At 44.2% G+C, this 19881-nt stretch overlaps 1 protein-coding gene and 1 pseudogene across 2 annotated transcripts; one reads left to right on the forward strand and one right to left on the reverse strand.

Moving 5' to 3' along the window:
* The first annotated feature begins 208 nt into the window (after positions 1-208).
* Positions 209-1108, forward strand: LOC136426195 (fibroblast growth factor receptor 3-like; annotated as a pseudogene).
* A 7669-nt stretch (positions 1109-8777) lies between these two features.
* LOC136422285 (uncharacterized) lies at positions 8778-16605 on the reverse strand. 2 transcript variants are annotated; one of them, XM_066409952.1, is made up of 8 exons: positions 16473-16605; positions 15088-15196; positions 14519-14686; positions 13680-13864; positions 12401-12510; positions 11342-11553; positions 10582-10748; positions 8778-9579 (listed from the first exon to the last, which is right to left on the reverse strand). In XM_066409952.1, the coding sequence occupies exons 1-8, from the start codon at positions 16479-16481 to the stop codon at positions 9325-9327; spliced, it is 1215 nt and encodes a 404-aa protein (XP_066266049.1). In that variant the 5' UTR covers positions 16482-16605; the 3' UTR covers positions 8778-9324. The 2 variants fall into 2 exon arrangements, with proteins under 2 accessions (XP_066266049.1, XP_066266055.1); XM_066409958.1 differs by lacking the exon at positions 15088-15196 and having other exon boundaries at positions 16473-16604.
* Positions 16606-19881: the final 3276 nt, after the last annotated feature.

The following is a 19881-nucleotide window of genomic DNA, read 5'->3' on the forward strand; positions in this document are numbered from 1 at the left end:
GTTACTGTCAGAACGATACCTCGTGTGATCCAGTAAATGGTACCTGTATTTGTGCAGCCGGACAGTCTGGCGAATTTTGCCAGAGCAGCTCTGAAAATAAGAGCAGAACCTTTGTTATAGTACTGGCCACCGTTGTTCCTATCATTATAATAATCGGTTGCATCGTCGTTACTATTGTAACTCTTAAAAGACAACGGCGGTCGCGAGGTCAACGGAATCCAGAAATAGAAATGACAAACGTGGACAGAGTAATTATGGCTCTTAGAGACATCCTTGCGCCGTGGGAATTGGACTAAGAGGACCTTCATCTCGAACACATGATCGGTGAGGGAGAGTTCGGCCATGTCGTGCGAGGGAGACTGCGCATACCCGAGGGCTACCAGGTCTTGGTGGCCGCTAAGAGTATCAGACCTGACCGCATGACAGCGTCCGTTGTCCGTGACTTCGAACGGGAAATGAGCATACTCGCCAGGATCCACGAGGACAAAGAGGGACATCCCAATATAGCAAAGTTTTATGGCGCTGTGACGAAGTCCGAGCCTCAGTACATCGTGGTAGAGTACGCGAGCAATGAGGACCTGCGACGACACCTGTGGAGTTTGCGAGAAGACTTTAAGATCACGAGACATAAGAGGGTGTTGGAACGACTAGGCTTTGCTGCTGACGTGGCCAGTGGGTTATCGGAGCTGGCACGTCTGAAGATCGTGCACCGGGACATCGCAGCTCGCAACGTCGTCATCAGCGACACGATGGTGGCCAAGATCGCGGATTTCGGGTTGTCGCGTGACGTTTACGTGTCGTCGGCGTACGAACGCACAAACCAGGGCGGCCAGGAGGAACTGTTGCCGCTGAAGTGGATGGCCGTGGAGTCGTTGCGGGACGGGGTGTACACGGCGTGCTGCTATGGGAGATCGCCAGCTTTGGGGAAGAGCCGCGCTATGCTGGTGGTCCGATGCACCCCGACGTGTGCACAATGTTGGAGCTGCTGAGGAAGGGGGTGCGTCTGCAGCAGCCACACAACTGTCCGCGACACTTGTACCGCATCATCAGGTCCTGCTGGATAGGCGACCGACTCCTGAAGAACTGGTGCGAAAGATCAAGCTTCTGATGCCACCGAGGCATGCTGATCATCTATTTAATCACTCACCTACTTCGCCGCCGCTGCCAGCCCGCCACCACGACTTACCCCCACCGCTGCCTGCTCGCCACCGCGACTATACTTTTGCCGTCAGCGCCACTGGCGTCAGCGCCACTGGCGACAGCGGGAACCCCGTGTAAAGACAATTCCCGTCGACGTAGTCCCGCTGTCAACAAATTTTCTCCCGTCAGCTTCGAAGCCGTCGCCCGTCAGCACAGCGGGAGTCCCCGTCAACTTCAAACTCCGTCTAAAGAGAATACGTCGGGCTCGCGTCAGCGGGAGTCAGGGTTTCGGCGATTAGCATAAAGCACGCGTTGATTAGCATACTGTAAGTCTACTTAGATCCCCGGTACATATATATAGAGAGAGATTCGCGGGATCCGCGGCGACTTTTGTGCCGTGCATTCATTTCCCCGCGGATATATTTATTGTACTTGTGCCCCCCTCCCCACATTTACGAGTGATGAGCATGGAATATCTACACATAAACAAGGCTTTGCATTGTAGTTTAATACGGGCGGGGAGACGCCGTCTACCGTTGTACAATCATACAATTTTGTTTCTTGCTTTTGTTATGCTTACGCCCGATACTTTCTACAAGATGGCGAAATGCAAGCACCGCAGGTGTCTGTCAGATTTCCGGGCGGTGTGTCTAGAGACGTCGCGACAGCGGCCTCCCGACAGCGGGAAATTTCGCCGCTGACGCGAAAAACGTAATGTAAACTGCGCCTTACCGCCGCCTCGACTCACCGACACCGCCGCCGATGCCGCCGCCACTTCCGCCCCGCCGCTGTGAACTACCGCCGCCGCGACTTACCACCACCGCCGCCGCCGCCCCCGCATTATATGTGAATGTTCAACCGTCTGTTAGATGACACCCGACATTAAGGCCCCCTCTCATTGGGCTGCGGTACTGTGGCGGTAACGTGCGGTAGCGTGGAAATGGCTACCGCCGCAGTGCCGTGCACAGACCTCGGCGTACCGTCCTAGTGACGTCCCAGTGCCGTACCAGTGCCGGTCCACACCGCCGGCGTGCCGGTTGAAATGGCGATTTTTTTCAAATTTTGAAAAAAAACGCAAGTGGCAAAGTGCCGCGCGCTCGCCGGGAGTTTGCCGGGAGCTCACCGCGCGCGCTATTGTATAATAAGTGATATGTCGGTTTCAAGGTTATACGTATATTCTATAACATGTTACCTTTGTTGCACCAAGTGTCATAGTGAAAATCCTTTTATCATTTGAAATCAGTTTTTGATGCATTTTTCTATTGATTTTGCATTGTATTTTGATCCATTAACAGCTAGCACTGCGATTTCTGATTAATTGAAATCACTACCATCAAAATACAATCGGCCCATTTCCCTACGGCTATTGATCTGATTAAGAGTTTAGTTGAACCTATTTACTACATTGTAGTGAGGTTGTACAAAGCTTTCACAGAGAACTATGCTGCCCCGACGGCTGATTAAGCTATGGGAGAGAGGAGGAGGAGTGAGGTTGATGATTGTAGCTGTAGAACTTCTGATATTTTCATTGGGATATTGCTTTATCCCACTGAAAAGTAGATCATTGTACATTTATTCCAGTACGGAAGTTGGTAGACTAGTCGCCCAGGGAAGGAATCAGACCACTCGTCCACATGCACTCGCCCCGCTCTTGTGCCATTCAAGAAATACAGTACAGTGATAAATTGAACTTGATATACCAGTCAGGCACTGTATCGCAAATTATACTCAATGTTTCGCCGTAAGGGGTGAATTGGAGGAATTCCTATTTATCGCTGATAGTCAAACACAGTTGATTAGATACTCTCGCTAAGATTAGATAATTTACCTACTAACAGGATTATTTAAAAAAAAAAACATACGACATCATTCGAAGAAGAAAATGACTGTCAATACCAACCGTTTTGGATATACATTTAAAGAAATTGTGAAACTCACGTTTCTCCTTGGCTGGAGGGAACCACTTAGAAATATCAGTAAACTCCACACATTTTATAAAATCAAAAATCACTTTGGTAGGGAAGACTTTATCACATCAATTCGTAATAAACCGTTTGTAAGAAGTAACTACACTGAGAATCAGCGCACGTTATCTAGAAGTTGAAAAGGATCGACACCACAACACACCAGGCACCCACAGATTGTGTCCCACATGTAACGAAAATATTGAAGATAAATTGCAATTGGTGATGGCCATGGCCTGTCCCACTTATGGCAAGGAGAGAGATGTGCTGCAAAGTATTACTACTAAGACTAACTTCACCATATCTGGTACACAGAACGATGTATTGTTGTCATGTCCAACTCCTATACCACCTACATTCGTCAATTTCATTATACTTCATCCTTAAAGCGAGGGGAAAATAATCCATACATGGCTTTATTGTAATTCATACACTGTTATCGATAATGTTTTGTACTTATAATTGTAGGATAGGTTAGCCTTGCAGTATTGTTGATTCAGTGCCATATATATATATATATATATATATATATTTTTTTTTTTTAATTCAAATTCACAGATTGCGTACAATCTGAGGGGAGCCGGCAACAGGAATCTAGTTCCTCTACGAGGCCGACTCCCCCAGAAAATTTACAAAGTTGAGATAAAAACAATAAATGAAAGACATCAAATACTGAAAGAAGTACATTAAAAAAATGAGAGTAATAAGGTCAAATGATAAGGAAAACAGGGTAAACGGTTAAGCTATGTCACTATGCAAGATGAGCAACGGCAAGTGGTCGTCCAAGTACATAAGTTATCAACAGAAAATGTGTCACTTAATCGGGATCTATAATATGAAATCAAGAGTTTTTTAACGGACTGTAGAGTGAGGTTTGAGTACATATGTTGGCGAATGTCTAGTGGTAAATTGTTCCAGATGACGGCAATACGACTAAAGTAAGAGAATGAGAATGATTCAGTTTTACATGGCCGTGGTACAAGTTGGAATTGGTCTGTAGAGCGAAGTGATCTAGTAGGTCTGGATACATTGCGGACATGAGAAATGTTGGTACAGTACACGTTGCGGAAACATTTGAAAAGAAATAAGATATCAAAAAGTTCTCGTCTGTAACACAATGGTAGAAGGTTGGTATGGGTTAATCTGTCATTATAGTTAAGTTCGTAATCGTTACAGATGTACTTGGTAGCACGTCTTTGAACACCTTCTACTTTGCGCTGATACAATCTTGTATGCGGTGCCCATACCTGAGAACAGTAGTCTAAATGTGGTATCACCAGTGATCGATACAAATTGAGTTTAACAGTAAATGGGGCATTAAAGCCTACTGATCTCTTGATCATTGCAAGTCTTGAGTTACATGTTGATATCTTCTTAAGTATATGAGAATTCCATTATAACTATCTTGTCGACTGAGTACAGAATCTGACATGCTATAAGGGTATTCAACAGGTGAAGTTTTACGTGTCATACTAACAACTGAACACTTAGATGGATGAAATACCATCTCCCAGGTTTTCCCCCAGGCCACAAGACGATCTAAGTCGGACTGAAATTTAAAACAATCAAAAATCGAAGTAATTCTTCTAAAACATTTAGCGTCATCTGCAAACATGGCCATTTTACAAAATTCAACACAGTCAGGTAAATCATTAACGAATAATAGAAACAAGAATGGCCCTAATATGGATCCCTGGGGGACACCTGACAACACAGGTAAGTAATCAGACATTTCGCCTTCTATGACAGTTCTTTGAAAACGTTCTGAAAGATAGTCGTTAAATAAAGCAAGTAGTTGTCTGGAGAACCCAAAAGATTTCAATTTGTGTACTAGGAGTTTATGAGAGACACTATCAAATGCTTTGCAAAAATCCAAGAATATTACGTCAACTTGCCCAGATTTATCCAGTACTTCACCTATTTCCTCGTAAACTTCTAAAAGTTGGGTGGTAGTGGATTTACCCTTGACGAAACCATGTTGAAGGGGATAAAGAGTGTTTGACAATAATGGATAAAGAGAGTTGAAAATACATCTTTCGAAAACTTTGCTTGTGATACATAATAACGACACAGGTCTGTAATTAGATACGGCACTCTTATCACCCTTCTTAAAAACAGGAGTAATATTAGCTTTTTTCCACATACTCGGAATTTTTGCATTGCTCACACATAATTGAAACAGTTTTTCCAAAGATGGTGCTAATTGGGCTGCACACTTGTTTAACATCGCTGGGAGATCGTCCGGCCCTGTGGCCTTTGTAACTTCCAGGTTTTTGAGAATAGATTCAATGGTGCTGACAGAAAATGTAACTGAAGAGATTTTTGGCACACTAGAAGTATCAATCAAGTCGGGCAACGGGGTTTCCCCATCGGTACAGTTAAAAACAGAGTAAAAGAAGTTATTGAACAATTCTGCCTTCTCCTGAGCAGACTCAGCAGACTCATCCTGAAGTTTCATTCTGTCTGGTAGATTTTTAGACTTTGTCTTAGAGTGGAAGAAGGACCAAAATCTTTTAGGGTTACTCAGTACGATGTCTCCCAGATTAATCAAATGATTTGCATATTTAGCATTTAACATTTTCTTCAATTTGTTGCGGAGACGTCTGAACTTGGCCCAGTGATTTGGTTTGTCTGTTCGTTTGGCTTTAGCCCAGGCAGTGCGTTTGCATTTTTTTAAATGCCTTACTTCCGAATCAATCCACGGTGGTGCGGTCATGTCCTTGATGACTTTTTTGGGTATGAATTTGTCCGCAGCTGCTTTGACTGAATTTAGCCATCTTTCCCAGACGGAGTCTAAGCAAAGACAGGGATCGATGGTATCAGGCAATGGAAATGATTCTAGATAGGCATTCAAGCCAACAAAGTCACCATTCTTAAAGTCATACACAAGTCGAGATATCTTAGCTTTGGGGTGTGGTTGAATGTTGACTTTAAACTCAATAATAGAGTGATCAGTGTCAAATTCAAGGTCCACTTTGGATACAGCAGAGACTTTCTCTGGGACACTACAAAAGACGAGATCGAGTAGGTTGCCATGTTTGTTTGATGGAACCTCGTTAACTTGTGTCAAGTGAAAATCACCAATAATGTCAATGAAATTATTGACCGACCCATCTCTGCCAGTATCCAAAGACGTCCAATCAACCCCGGGTAGGTTGAAGTCCCCCATTACAATAACATCCTGAGCTTTTCTGGACACATTTTCCAGTGTAAGTTTCAGGTCACTTGTAAAGACATTGATATCATGATTGGGAGCTCTATAACATAGTATAATCGCAATTTTCGAGTGAAACCTAGCACTGATAGTGCATACAAGAATTTCACTGGATAAAGGCTCGAGCACAGACAGACGCTGGGCTTTCAAATTATGAGAAAGCGCCAGAAGAACACCTCCACCCCTTTTACCAGGGTTCATAGAGTATCTGTCCCTACGTAATATTTGATAGTCACTGAATGGAAGGAGTTCAATGTCATCAACATGTGGACCCAACCAGGTCTCAGTGACGCCTATGATGGAGGGCTGTAGCAAGCCGACTAAGATCTGAAACTGTACAAGTTTGTTCCGAGATCTGTTCACAGAAGATAGACTCCTTGCGTTCAAATAACAGAAGGATACACATGCTTTGTCGGTACTAGGAGTCTGTGCTGTTCCGTTAGACACTGGCTGCTATTCACCCACAGAGTTTGACGACGGTCTTGACATCGACCGAGTGTACACTCCGCGAGTAGGACGCTCCTAGAGGTCACGAACAGCCGTAAATCCGCGGGAATCAGTACCGTTTGGAATAACATCTTCCCCCATGACACAGACTTGAGCATCCACCCCGACAGGGTGAGAAGGACGCGTTATGGTTTTAGTAGACGAGGTTTCGTCGCACGTGATGCGCAGGTCCAGAGGAGGGACTTCGGTGGACTCTGCAACTAGTGACTTTTTAGATGCCGACATCTGTTGGTCGCCTGACACACGCGTGCGAGATCTTTTTCTGTTCCGATTGCCCCGCCTCGAACCTCCAGAACCACGAACGGGGTGTCCGGGCAATACCGACTGGAAGGCCAGGCCGCCAGTAGCTCCATGGCGAACGGGAGTAAACTCCTGAGCCAGTGGGTCAAGGGAGATACACGAGAGATTAAGTGAGCTGGGTTCAGGATCAAGGTCGATCAAGGGCTGGAAACGGTTCGAGGTGTGTAAGGCTGGCTTGACGTAAGCGTCGAATGCTTTGTTGATGACGTCAAAGGAGCTGCGGGTGTCAGGGCTAAGGTCTCCAGTGGTGCGAGACTCGGGACGAGCCCTTTTCTTGTGATCATGGCAGTTGGATTTGACATGACCTTGACTGCCACACCTGAAGCAAGTAATCATCGGGCATACGTGAGACTTATGATCCAAGGACTTACAACGCCGGCAATTGATGACTTGATCTCTCCCACAGAAAACCTCTAGGTCAATGTCTATAGAGATGAGGGGGTCGTGAGGATGGGGAATGGTCATCGTTGTGTATCTCGGCGGTATCTCTCCGGTAGCCTTGCTGATATAGCAGAAGCGATGGCCGGATCGGAGGTGTTTGAACATTTCACTAGTGGTCTTGACCGTATGCCTCTCAATAGGAGATGCACGAGTGGCAAAACTGTCGACCCATTCCGCGACAATAGCATCAGGTACCGAATGGAAAACCCCATGTATGGACACCCGGGTCAGGGGAGGGGGTACCATATCCGATTGTCGAACAATAAAGTTCATTCAATAACTTGCTCATCTGGGCTTCAAACGCAAATGCGCCGCAAGTCAGTGAGAGTGCAAATGAAAATCGGTGAAAAAAACGCGACGGTGCCGTAGAAATCTGCCGTGGCAGTGCCGCCGCAGTGCCGGAGCCCAATGAGAGGGGGCCTTTAGCAACGCTGCCTGGGTGACCTGTTTATTGCTGTGTTGCAACTTCAATAAAATATCAGATACATCTATTACCTGTTCGTTACGTTTTCCTAGCTACCCATTTCTACTTCCTTGAATTAAGGTACCCTGGGAGACCCAACTTACACCACTTACTTTTTGTCCCAGAAGCTATCTACCACTTGAAAATCATGAACTTAGCGCCTCCAGAAAATATGCCCCAAATTTTGAAGCTAAGGTACCCGCTAGAAGGCCGATTATCGAACTTGACCTTCCTTTTTGTAAACCCTACCCATCCAGTAAATATCATACAGAACCATCAAGAGTTTCTCGAGTTATCTTGGCGACATACAAACACAGAAACATACACAGATCGCTGCACAACGGTAGAAAAGCGCCAGGTAAACCATTTCGAAATTGACCTCCGTTCCTACAACCGCTACACACCTACAAAAAATCATAAAGATCCATCAACGTTTCCGTCATTTTTTGCCTACATGCAAACACACAAACATGCAAATTCCACTGCAGTACTGTCGAAAAACGTCAGGTTAATGATTTTCGAACTGGACCTTCCTCTGAACAACCACTACAGGCCTACCAAAAATAATGACGATTCATCAAAGGTTTCTCGAGTTATGTTCTTGACATACATACAGACCCACCCTACAGCTGGCGTAACCGAAAACAGAATCTTCTCGGCGAAGATAATGATCCCGATTGCAAGTAAAGTTTGCTTGGGTTTACCGAAATGGTTTGAAATTACTTAGTTTACAACATTTTCTGACAGCTGAGATAAACATTGATTTTATTGTGTTAAGATCACTATGTAACACAATTGCAAGTTAGTACATGTTGTATTGCTACTGATGACTATGATTTTGTTTTACACGTCTACGGCTGAACACGTTTGCAAGAAAAATCCCTTTACAATCGAAGAATGCAATCGCCGGCAGAAAAATTGTTTTCATCGGATGCTCAAGTTCATTGATAGAAAGAGACAGTTTCAGTGAGATAGAATTAAGAGAACACATCATCTCTATTCAAACAAGACATTTAGTGTTAGAGATAGCTAATCGTGAAATAGCAAAGTAGGAACTTATCCAAAATTATATCTACGGTCTATCAGTTTCTTGCTGTCACTGACAGTAACCAATCTACGATCTAGATCCGAAAAAGCCAGCAGGTTGTTATTACATAAACCCCAAAAGGGGCCATTGTACCTTCATTTTATGACTGAATGTTGCGATGGTGAAAGGTAGAACCAGTACTCCCTATGTAGTATTTGTTTTAGTATCAAACCGATTTAAAAGCAGCTCGAAAAGTTTGTTTATTCTCTTAGTTTGTTTTGTGTTTCTTGTTCGGTGCCTCGTCCAGACCAGAACAGGCCAGTAGGTTGTAGTAGTAGGCCAGACCAAGCAGACAGAAGCCCCACACAACAGTAATGTGTTCGGCATGGTTCTCGTAAGGGGTTCCACAGATGGTGTACCAGTGGTGCAGGCCAGGGGGCGCCTTTCCACCGGGAACGCAGTGGAAATCCATGTAGCCCTCGTCATAGTCGGTGGGACACAGATACTTCCTCTTCGATACAACCTGTGAGTGGAGAAAAGCGTCTTTAGCATTATGATAAACATAATTCCAGAGAAACGGCAATGAGGATAACTGACGAATGAATGCGTTTCCCTTTACTTTGATCAAATTGTCAGGCCTTGCGTAACTGTAACATAATATGTACAAAAACATAACAGTAAATATATTGTCTTTGTTGTATACACACCTAATGTAGCATTCTATGAATTTTTGGTTATGGTGTATATGGCTATCACTAATTAACGCTGTGAGTGAATAGCACAAATCAAGAGCGCGGTATACACAATACACAAGTTAAGCAACTGGATGGATTTTTCAATGATGAGCGTGGTATCAAAGTTCTTCCCTCACCGGATGGCCCATCTCTGTTTCAATAGCCCTTGGGCCACACAACGTTGTGCAATCACTACAGTGGGCGGGGGGGGGGGGATAGAGTTCATTGGTAGCCGTGTGTGTTTAACTACCATACTCCCAAATGTTGAGTGCTAAGCAGGGAAGTAGTGTGCATCATTTTAAAAGTCTTTGCTTTTGATATGACTCGGCCGAGATCGAACTCACCACCTACCAAATGCAAAGCGAACACTTTACTCAGTTGGCCATTGCACCGGTCTAATGATCGTGGTAGAGTGGTGGTGTATGTATTCCCTACGTATAAGTGCATGCACGATACACACACCGTCTACAGTGCTCTTTCAGTTTGTACTAGAGTTAAGGATTTGTGCTACATATACGTCAGGTTTACTATGTTAGTTTAGCGATTACGGGGATTAGTCTTTTCATAAATATGAATTTATATTGAATTTTTCTATCTATTTGTCGAATGTGTGATAGTTGTGTGCCGATTTGTTAAAAATAGAGAGAACGTTGTGTGCCGATTTGTTAAAGATAGAGAGAACGCTAGCGACCAAAAAAAACACCCCTCCGATAAAATGGTATGGCGACCCCACCAAACATGCCAACGGATCCAACAAAGGTTTTGCTACACAAACTTGTAAATAAACAGACCTGTCCAATGGCATTGTAGAAATGCACTGTCTCGTTGCAAGGCCCGAGGGGTTCGTGTACCCCAGTAGACACGATCGACTCCGGTTTAGCGAAAACGGCCAGTCCAGCGAAGGTCAGGAAGTGGATCAGAACTACCAGGGTCAGCTCGTCCTTCCAGGGGTGGTTGCCTGTTCACGAAAAATTGAAATAGAATGAACTATTTCCGTGCAGCATGTTCTTGGTCGTCTTCTGTAAAACATCTACTTAAGAATGGAAAAATAGATTTGAAAAAGTCAAAAGAAAAAAACATTGTTTCAAAAGACGCGAAAAGGTAGTGCCATAGCCTTTTTGAGGCTGTAGTGGCCCTTGGTTTGTTATGCAATGTGTTTAATTAAGGCAAGGTATGGAAGAGCGGAGCCCATCCCTGGCCTTCCACTACCTTTTGCCTCCCCAACCGAAGACAGGTACCCATTTTTGCACCTGGGTGGAGTGAGGAAAGTCGTGTAAAGTGCCTTTCTAAAGGACAAAGCGTTTAGCCAGGGATACCAGGATTCGAACCCTTCACCTTTCAATCTTGTGTCCGCTAGCGTAACCACTCGGCCTAAGACGTGAGTGCGGAAAAAATACACCAGAAACCTCCTCAAAACCTCACCCTTTATCCGTGATTCCTCCGGATCCTCCTCCACTTCGACCTTGTTAAAAAGCGGCCAACTGGCCGAACAAACATTGGAAAAAAAGAAAGACTTTGACTTAACTTGAAAACTGTATTGAGATAACTCACCTTTTTTCCTGGGCCTGGCCTCCTCCAGACCGTTCCTGTCTGACACCCACACGATGAGGATGTACAGGTAGATGACGGCAAGGACGCAGACCTCGGAGCTGGCGCCGAGCGCGTCGTGCAGGCTGTGGTACAGCGGGATGAAGTGCGTCACGACGGCCGCGGGGAAGGTCAGGAGGCCCGTGAGAAGGACGGCAGCGGTCTCCTGGAGAAAACTGGTAAAAAAACATAGACATTCGTAAATTATTTCATCAGCTGCAGTTTGTGAAAGGTATTCAACATAGTTCTCTCTGGTACACAGCAATATTGTTTCTCTGTCATCAGCTGCTCTGATGCCGTTTAATGCTAAGGTCACATTTTCAAACCGGGGCCCGGCCGGGCTGTTTGCCGGAACGAAAAATAAATATGCATGTCAAGAAATAGACACATATTATGCTCATGAATAATATTTTTGACTTCTGTTTGTTTTGTGGTCTTTTATACCATACTTTACGTTCCCGCAATTTGCCCGGCCGGGTCCCGGTTTGGAAATGTGACCGTAGCAGAAGGCAGCACATACATCAGCTGGAGAAGAGTTGACTATAGAGTTGTGTACCAAAGAGAGCTAAGTGGAACACAGACATTGTTTTAAAATCTTGTATGCTGTGGTGTGGTGGTTAAAAACCAAACCTTTAAATCATGAGTCGAGTTTGTATAGCTACATTTACTTGGCTAAGTGCCCAGGACCGATCGGTTCTGGTGGTCATTGATACAACCAATCTTATTGACACAGCAAAAGTAAGAAGTAAGGTCTTTTACAAAAATACATACATACAAACAAGTAGATACAAATGAATGGACCTACGTACAAGTATATGGATAAATCAACATGTTGAGCTTGACGTATCACTACTAGTTCTTAGACACCGTTCAAGTCAGAGAGAGTTTCCAGGACCTGTGAAATTATACTAACTTTGTTCCTCAGGACATCTATCATTCCTTGTGACAATTGATTTTGCCAATAATGTAAAACAAAACACAGTTCAATAAAGTATGCACTAAACTTGACCTAACGTTACGTACCTTCCGGCTTGTAACATGCGTTTTCCTGTCATGATCTTGTGAGTTCCGTAGAAGAGCAGGGTGAATGTAGGAGAGAAGGTGAGCCGGTACAGGGTACTGGTGAACGGCACCTGAAATAAAACACGTAATCTGAAGATTTTATACCTCCGTGAAATACAGTATCTAGAGTTGTGTTGTTGTTTTTAAGTCTTTGTTTTATTCATCAACTTCAGTTACACCATCTTTCGCCTCGCACTATACAGTAGTCAAATAAAAATGGACACAGACCAAGACAATGAGACAAACGCGCAGACTGAAAACAATACTTCCTTTTTTCACGGAGGTGATAGATATACACCGAAATACTGCTGCCAACAGTCATATTCAAATGCATACTTGAACTCTTACATTTTGTCTGCAATCTGGCATTATGAACCAACGTCTGATACATCAATGTTAGTTTTAGACATAACGGCCCAAGCTACGAGTATTATCATCTTCGCCGAGAAGATTATGTTTTCGGTTACTCCAGCTGTTGGGTGGGTCTGTATGTATGTCAAGAGCATAACTTGTTGTTGTATGGGAGGAGTTTCGATGACTCTGGAGTTGCATGTATATAAATACAAGAATATGCCAAAACGCTCTGGGCCTTGGACAGTGAAATTGGACGTCTGTACAGAGTGTATATTGATAGTTTCTCTGGAACTATCCATGTCAAAGTAGAACAAGACTAGATGTAGTGAATATAGAGACTGGATTCATTCCTTAGCAAACCAACATCTTTCGAACAGCAGTTATCCCCCAGAAAGACGTCTGCACAGTTCTCGTTTAGAACTTTTACTGATACTGTCAATAGCAAATAGTGGCATCGCGTGGCGCAATCGGTAGGGTGTTTCGTGAACCGAGAGGTCCCGGGTTCGAAACCACTGCAATGCCCCGATGTTGTGCCCTTGGGAAAGGCACTTTACACGACTTTCCTCACTCCACCCAGGTATGAATGGGTACCTGACTTCGGTTGGGGAAGGTCACCTGCTGGCTCCGAATGGCAGCCGCCCAGACCCTTGCGACAGTTGTGGAGCAAATATGTATCTGTTGTGTATTATGTGATTGTGAACCCTGCAGCAATTCAGCACTGGCTGCCATTGCACGGCTAATGCCTGACCAATAAACCATTATTATCATTATTATCATTATTATCATTACTGTCGCCCAGTCCGGCCGGTTTCGCCGATGTGGCTATTCAGTGCCTAAAGGCTTGATTATATCAAGACTAAATATAGTAAGTTAGAGAAATGTTTACCCAAAAGTGCCGTTCGTAGATGGTCGGATCCGTGTCATGCCATGTCCACCATAGCAGTTTGATGGCGATGATGTCAAATACGTGAAAAGAAACGCAGTCCGCCAGCGCCGATGCATAAGCCGTGGGGAAGATACCGAGCTTCAGCCGACTGGCGGCGACGTTGGAAACATAGTTGAAGACTGGATCTACAGAGGAAACACACAAATGGAACAGGATTCCTGTAGACAAATGCCTGTACAATTCCTATAACTCTTGCAAACTGCACACGATACTATACTATTAGGCTCGCACCTCAGGCGTCGCCAAAAACGGATTCAGATTCATTGCTCAAACACCAACTCATATCTATGTAGAATCTGTAGATAGAGTTATATTCGACATTTTGTGAAACACATGTACATCTTTCATAGTCTGATCACCAATTCTATCAACAATTATAATCAGAATTTTACAAGATCTGTGATGGTAATTTTTCCTAAAACTCTTTTTACAAGACATTTGCATTCTGACATTACCGTAACAGCATAATCTGTGGCTCTTCTTGCACGCGTTCGAACATACAATTAACACAATCGTTATACGGCGAAACACGGACAGTTTATATGATAAAAAGTTCTATGTACGCAACCATTTGTTTTCTGGATAACTAGCCGGCGTTTAGGTTACCTTATGTCACCTTGCTCATGGAAATACTGGTTATACTTGGTACTGCAGCTAGGTGTCGTTGCTGCAAGTTTGAAGAATGCGGTCCCAAACGCAACTGAGACAGTATACAGATTTATTCGATTATGGTCTCCACACATACTGTGCACTCCTACGTATACATGATTAATACTTACGACAAAGCATGATGTAGAGAGGAAGTCTCTTTCCCAGCATCATGACGGAAGACTGCGCGTGCCAGAAGTTGTTGATTTCCGGTGTCCAGTAGCACACCGTCTCTGTAACTACGCCGTGCAGGAGTGCCGCAAGCCACAGGCTCCGGTACCGCCCACTGATCCGAAACGCTTCGGTAGGGATAGCGGTTTAGAGAGTAAAAACATTTGACACATTTGCAAGCGAATGTATCCCTTCACATGTACATGGTCTAGCCTAACAGACAGTATACGTCCTGCTCTGTTTATTCTTATCCAAACACATTCATATATATATATATATATATGGTGACCAGCACCTCTAGCTCTGTCCTGCCACCTGCTACATAACGTAATTTGAACACCACAGGGTGTCTGCAACGCCTTCAGTAACCATAGTGACAGCCTTAGCTTCTTGTCCAAGTCAATGACATTATTTGTTTGGAGAAGAAGAGGAAGAAAAAGAATTTGACCTAAAAAATGTTTACTTCTGTATTACTGTGATTTTGTGTAAACACACATGTGCTTTATGGGCATACGATACTCCCACTCACCATGTACTAATGTGAGCACTGCCATTGTGTATAGGGCGATTTCAGCCACCAGAAAGCTGCCATGCTTCTCATAGATCTCCAACGGACTTCGGAACGCGATCCACCAAGACTAGAAGCAAATATAACTATTGTCACTCAACACCAGCAAGTTATGCTAAGGTCACATTTCCAATCCGGGGCCCGGCCGGGCTGTTTGCGTGAACGAAAATTGAACAATGCATATCAAATGGTGTCAATGATTAATTCTTGCAACTTTTGTGCATGTTTTGTTGTCTTATATATCATACCTTTCGCTCCCGTAAACTACCCGGCCGGGCCCCTGGTTGGGAATTGAGACCTTAGCATTACTCAGGCAACTGGATAAATTTCGTAAACGGCCAGATATTCTAATCAATTCCCATGTTTTGTGTATAGGCTATTCCAGGTCAGATTGCGGAACTAAAGGCCAGTCAGAACGACTGATGACGTCCTGGGCGACACCGAGGAAGAGCTGAAGGTCGTCCGGCAACAAGAAATGGAGAGGACTTTGTAAGCTTGTCTTTTAATATGAGTTGAGTATATAATATTATATATACATGTATTCGTCTAACAGGAAGATAACAGCTATTTTGCTTCTAGTACACCTCTGCAATGGAAAAAAACTGTGGCGTTCAGCCATTAAATCATTGTTTTGTCAATGTTATTAGTGCGAAGGGAAAATAATACTCCTTTCACCAGTGCTTCTAGAGGCTGTCTAGGTATCACTTGTTCCGATTCTGATTATCTGAGATTCTTTTAGCTTTCTTTTAGCTTTCACCAACTATTCATGTATGCAGAGTTGATTGATAAGTTTAACATTTTATCTAAGTCTTGTTCAATTTTATTCGTTGTTGCAATGTAGCTTATTTTTCAAATCAGACTCTGTGTGAATTAGTGAACGCAATTCCGCATTGTACATTACGTACATAGCTGCCATGTTGATTTTAGATAAAAATTAAAAGTTCAAGCAACTGAAAGCAATTAACACCGGAATTTTTATGACACACTGTTGTTACACATTTCAAATCTCTCTCTCTCTCTCTCTCTCTCTCTCTCTCTCTCTCTCCCTCCCTCTCCCTCTCCCTCTCCCCCCTCTCTCTCTCTCTCTGTCTTTTGTATGAGAGACAGGTGGGGAGAGGTGTTCTGTCATACACCTCCCCCCGATGATGTACCGCCCCCTAAAATACTATACAGTCCAATTATGTCTACATCGACAGTGTTGTTCTGCTTGAGAGTACTGCCCCCCTCCCCAACATGGCGTCACGTCGTCTAAACATTGACAAACGCACCTTAGCATTCGATCAGATTAACAAAATGGCTGTGTATCTTAGCTCAAGAACGTCTTAGGTCACCTCAGCCCGACCTACCTCAGCCATCTTTGCCTATAGCGTCTCCATGGACGTTAGACTTCAAGACTCAGGGCAGCGCTTATCATACGTCTGACATCGGTGAGTGTTTGGTAACTTAACTTCTGACCTCTAGTCAGTGTCAGATTACAAATTAACTTGGTGCCGGCTTGCCCGGGGTCACTGTACTGTAGCAGCTTTCGGAGATGCAACAACGCGGGGAAAGTAGGTTTTTATCTCCATGAAAAATTGAAATATTGTTTTGAGCGTGTCTGTATGTGTGTTTGATTGTTTTGAGCGTGTCTGTATGTGTGTTTGTGTTTGTGTGTTTGTGTTTCTGTGTGTGTGTGTGTGTGTGTGTGTGCGTGTGCGTGTGCGTGTGCGTGTGCGTGTGCGTGTGCGTGTGCGTGTGCGTGTGCGTGTGTGTGTGTGTGTGTGTGTGTGTGTGTGTGTGTGTGTGTGCGTGCGTGTTTGTGTGTGTGTCCGGATGCTTGTAGTCAGCATAACTCAAGAACGTGGATGGATTGTAATGATATTTGATATGTAGGTAGGTGTTGGAGAGACAAATGTAAATGTCGATTTTGGGCCCCCTGGTAGGTGACCTTGGTACTGCAGTAGAACTTCCATATTTTGCAACTTTTGACCTGGACATGCTATGGTCTTCCGCTCGTCGCCATGTTTGTTTTTATTGCGGATTACAATGTTTGTTTAGCAGGGTGAGTGAGAAATACACAAAATGGATGTGAAATGTCGCAAACACAGTATACGTGGGTAAGTTAACATCGCAGGTTGCTCTACTTTGGCATAAGATAACGTATACATGACCCTGGGATCAAGAGATCACTAGAAATGCAGGGCGATCGGCGATCAGTTCCCCGATCAGTCACCATTTTTTTTTTATTCATTGTGGATTACACGTTTCATTTCTCGTTCCCTGGGCCATAAATGTATCATTTCATGCCAAAATACAGCAACCTGTAATGTTTACTCGTTAAAGCATAGTGTATTCCGGTAGAATTTACCCTCCTTTATGGGCATTCCGGGGCATTCCGGTGTTAAAAGGCATTCCGGTAAAAAGGCAGACCCCCTAGCCCTAGTTTCGGTTAGGGACGTGCAGTCTGAAGGGATGTAAAGCCAAAGGTGCCGTGTTTGAGAAGATCCCCACATCGAGCACGTTAAAGATAAAACTGGTGTGTTATGCCTAACAACAAGGGCTGTTTACCGGTTATACGAGCCGGCTAGCGGAGCTTGGGTTTACAGCGGAGATTGGGGCGGGGCCGGTCTTCGGGAGGCAGCGAGAGGGTGGGCCGGGAAAACTTGGGCGCGCGTGCGGTGCTCGGTGGGGCGCCGATTACGGTGTCTGGACTCCCAGGGTAGGGATATTCATGTTCTACCTGGACTGGGCAGCATGATATGGCATTTGCAAGTGTATATTTGTGTATTACAACGACGTTTTTTACACAGATTTGTTAATAATTATCATTTATACATAGCCTTGAAATTGCCGTTTTAACTTTGAACTTATTACCTTCGCCGGGAAGGTATGCCTTCGCGGGAAGGTTATGTTATCGGTTACGCCAGCTGTAGAGTGGGTCCGTATGTATGTCGAGATCATAAGTCGAGAAAACTTTGACGGATCTTGCTGATTTTTGGTAGGTAAGTGGCGGTTGTACAAACAAAGGTCAAGGTCGACAATGGTTAACCTGGCGTTTTCCTAAAGTGCTCCAGTGGACTTTTTATGTTAGTGTGTTTGTATGTAGACAACAGAACTCGATGTATTGTTGATGGACCTGCATGATTTTTGGTGGGTACGTAGAGATTGTGGAAACAGAGGTCAAGTTCAAAAATGGGTCACCTGGCATGTTCCTGCGGTACTGCAGCGGGCTGTTTATGTATGCGTATTTGCTTGTTGACAGGATAACTCGAGAAGCTGTTGTTGGCTGTGCCCGATATTTAATGAATAGGTAAGTTTATGAAAGGAGAAGGTCAAGTCTAATGATGGGTCTCCTAGCGGGCACCTAAGGTACTGAAGCAGAGCTCCAAAGTTTGAGGTCAAATTTTCTGCAAGTGCTACGGTCATGGTTTTTGTGTGGTAGATAGTCCATCCCACATGAAGTAAGTTGTGTACGTTTGGGCCCTCTAGCGGCTTGTTTCGAGCTGCAGTGGGTGTTTTTGATTTATTTGTTTTGACATTTGGACATGAATAACTTGACTTATGGTCAACGAATCGTCTTCATTTATGTTATGTAGATAGTTTGATTAATGCTATACATAATCGAATACTCATTATGCCAATCAGGAGCTGATTTGCATAATTAGCAAGGAAAGTTTATGAATCTGCTGCCTTTCAAAATAGGACTCTCAAACATGTGACATATATAGCTGAAAAAGAGAGGTATCGATAGATACCAATGATGCTAATAGCTACCTATTTTGCATAATTAATAAGAAAATACCACAATAGTAAATGATTGGAATTTCATTCTTGTATCATTAGGAAGCTAAGTAAAGGTGAACAATATCAGACAGAAATCATGCAGGACAAGGCCTCATTAACATGATTTATAAGAAAATTTCTACAATGGGCGTAAGCTTCTTGCTGTACGACCTGGCTTATTCGGCTTGGCGGTGATTAATCACGGATACCTTGCTGTCACTGCAAGGCCTGTTTCCCGACTCTGGTGGCCATTAATCACTTTTCCAGGCACCACCTGCAGGGTTACCACTTACATGACCGTCTGCCCGGGACCCAGAAGGATCCAGAAGGATTATAGCTACATTTGTGAGAAGTTCTTTGTGTCAGAAAACAGCAAATCTCTTAGCCATTTTTAACCTCTTATCGATAGTCGTGACAACATGGGGAGAAAGAAGAGGTCAAGGTCAGCATCAGAGGAGCGAAAGTTAGAAGATCGCGAGCAGAAAAAGAAGGTTCGTATTCATTACGTAATATAGTATTCGGGACTCTATTTCACAAGATGCTGTTTAGAGAGCATTTTGTTTATTTGATAAACGTTAGGAAGGCGGCGATCATGTGATCATGGGGTCATGTATGACGTCAAGCGGGCCAGGTATTGTGGTGGGAGAGGGGACCTAGGCAACAACATGTTAGCTTCCTATTTCCATGTAGGAACTATAGATCAGACTTTCCAAACTGGTCGAGTTGTTAGTGTTACTAATGCTACGGTCACATCGGGGATGTAGCCCCGGCTTGGCTCTGACGTCTGGGGGCACCGGCTGTCGTGGTCACAACTAAAAGTTTCCTTCGCGCTACCCTGCTGGGGTCCCGGGTGGTGGGCAGTACATTATCCCAAGTGCCTTAAAGTTCAACGCGTAGACCCCCTTTCCTGTTGAGGGCGGGGTTGTACATCCTCTCATATATTGCTTCTCTAATCCCCCGTTCGAACCAGCGTTCTTCACGATCTATGATGTC

This window comes from Branchiostoma lanceolatum, chromosome 1 (assembly GCF_035083965.1).
Source record: "Branchiostoma lanceolatum isolate klBraLanc5 chromosome 1, klBraLanc5.hap2, whole genome shotgun sequence".
Lineage (NCBI taxonomy): Eukaryota > Metazoa > Chordata > Leptocardii > Amphioxiformes > Branchiostomatidae > Branchiostoma > Branchiostoma lanceolatum.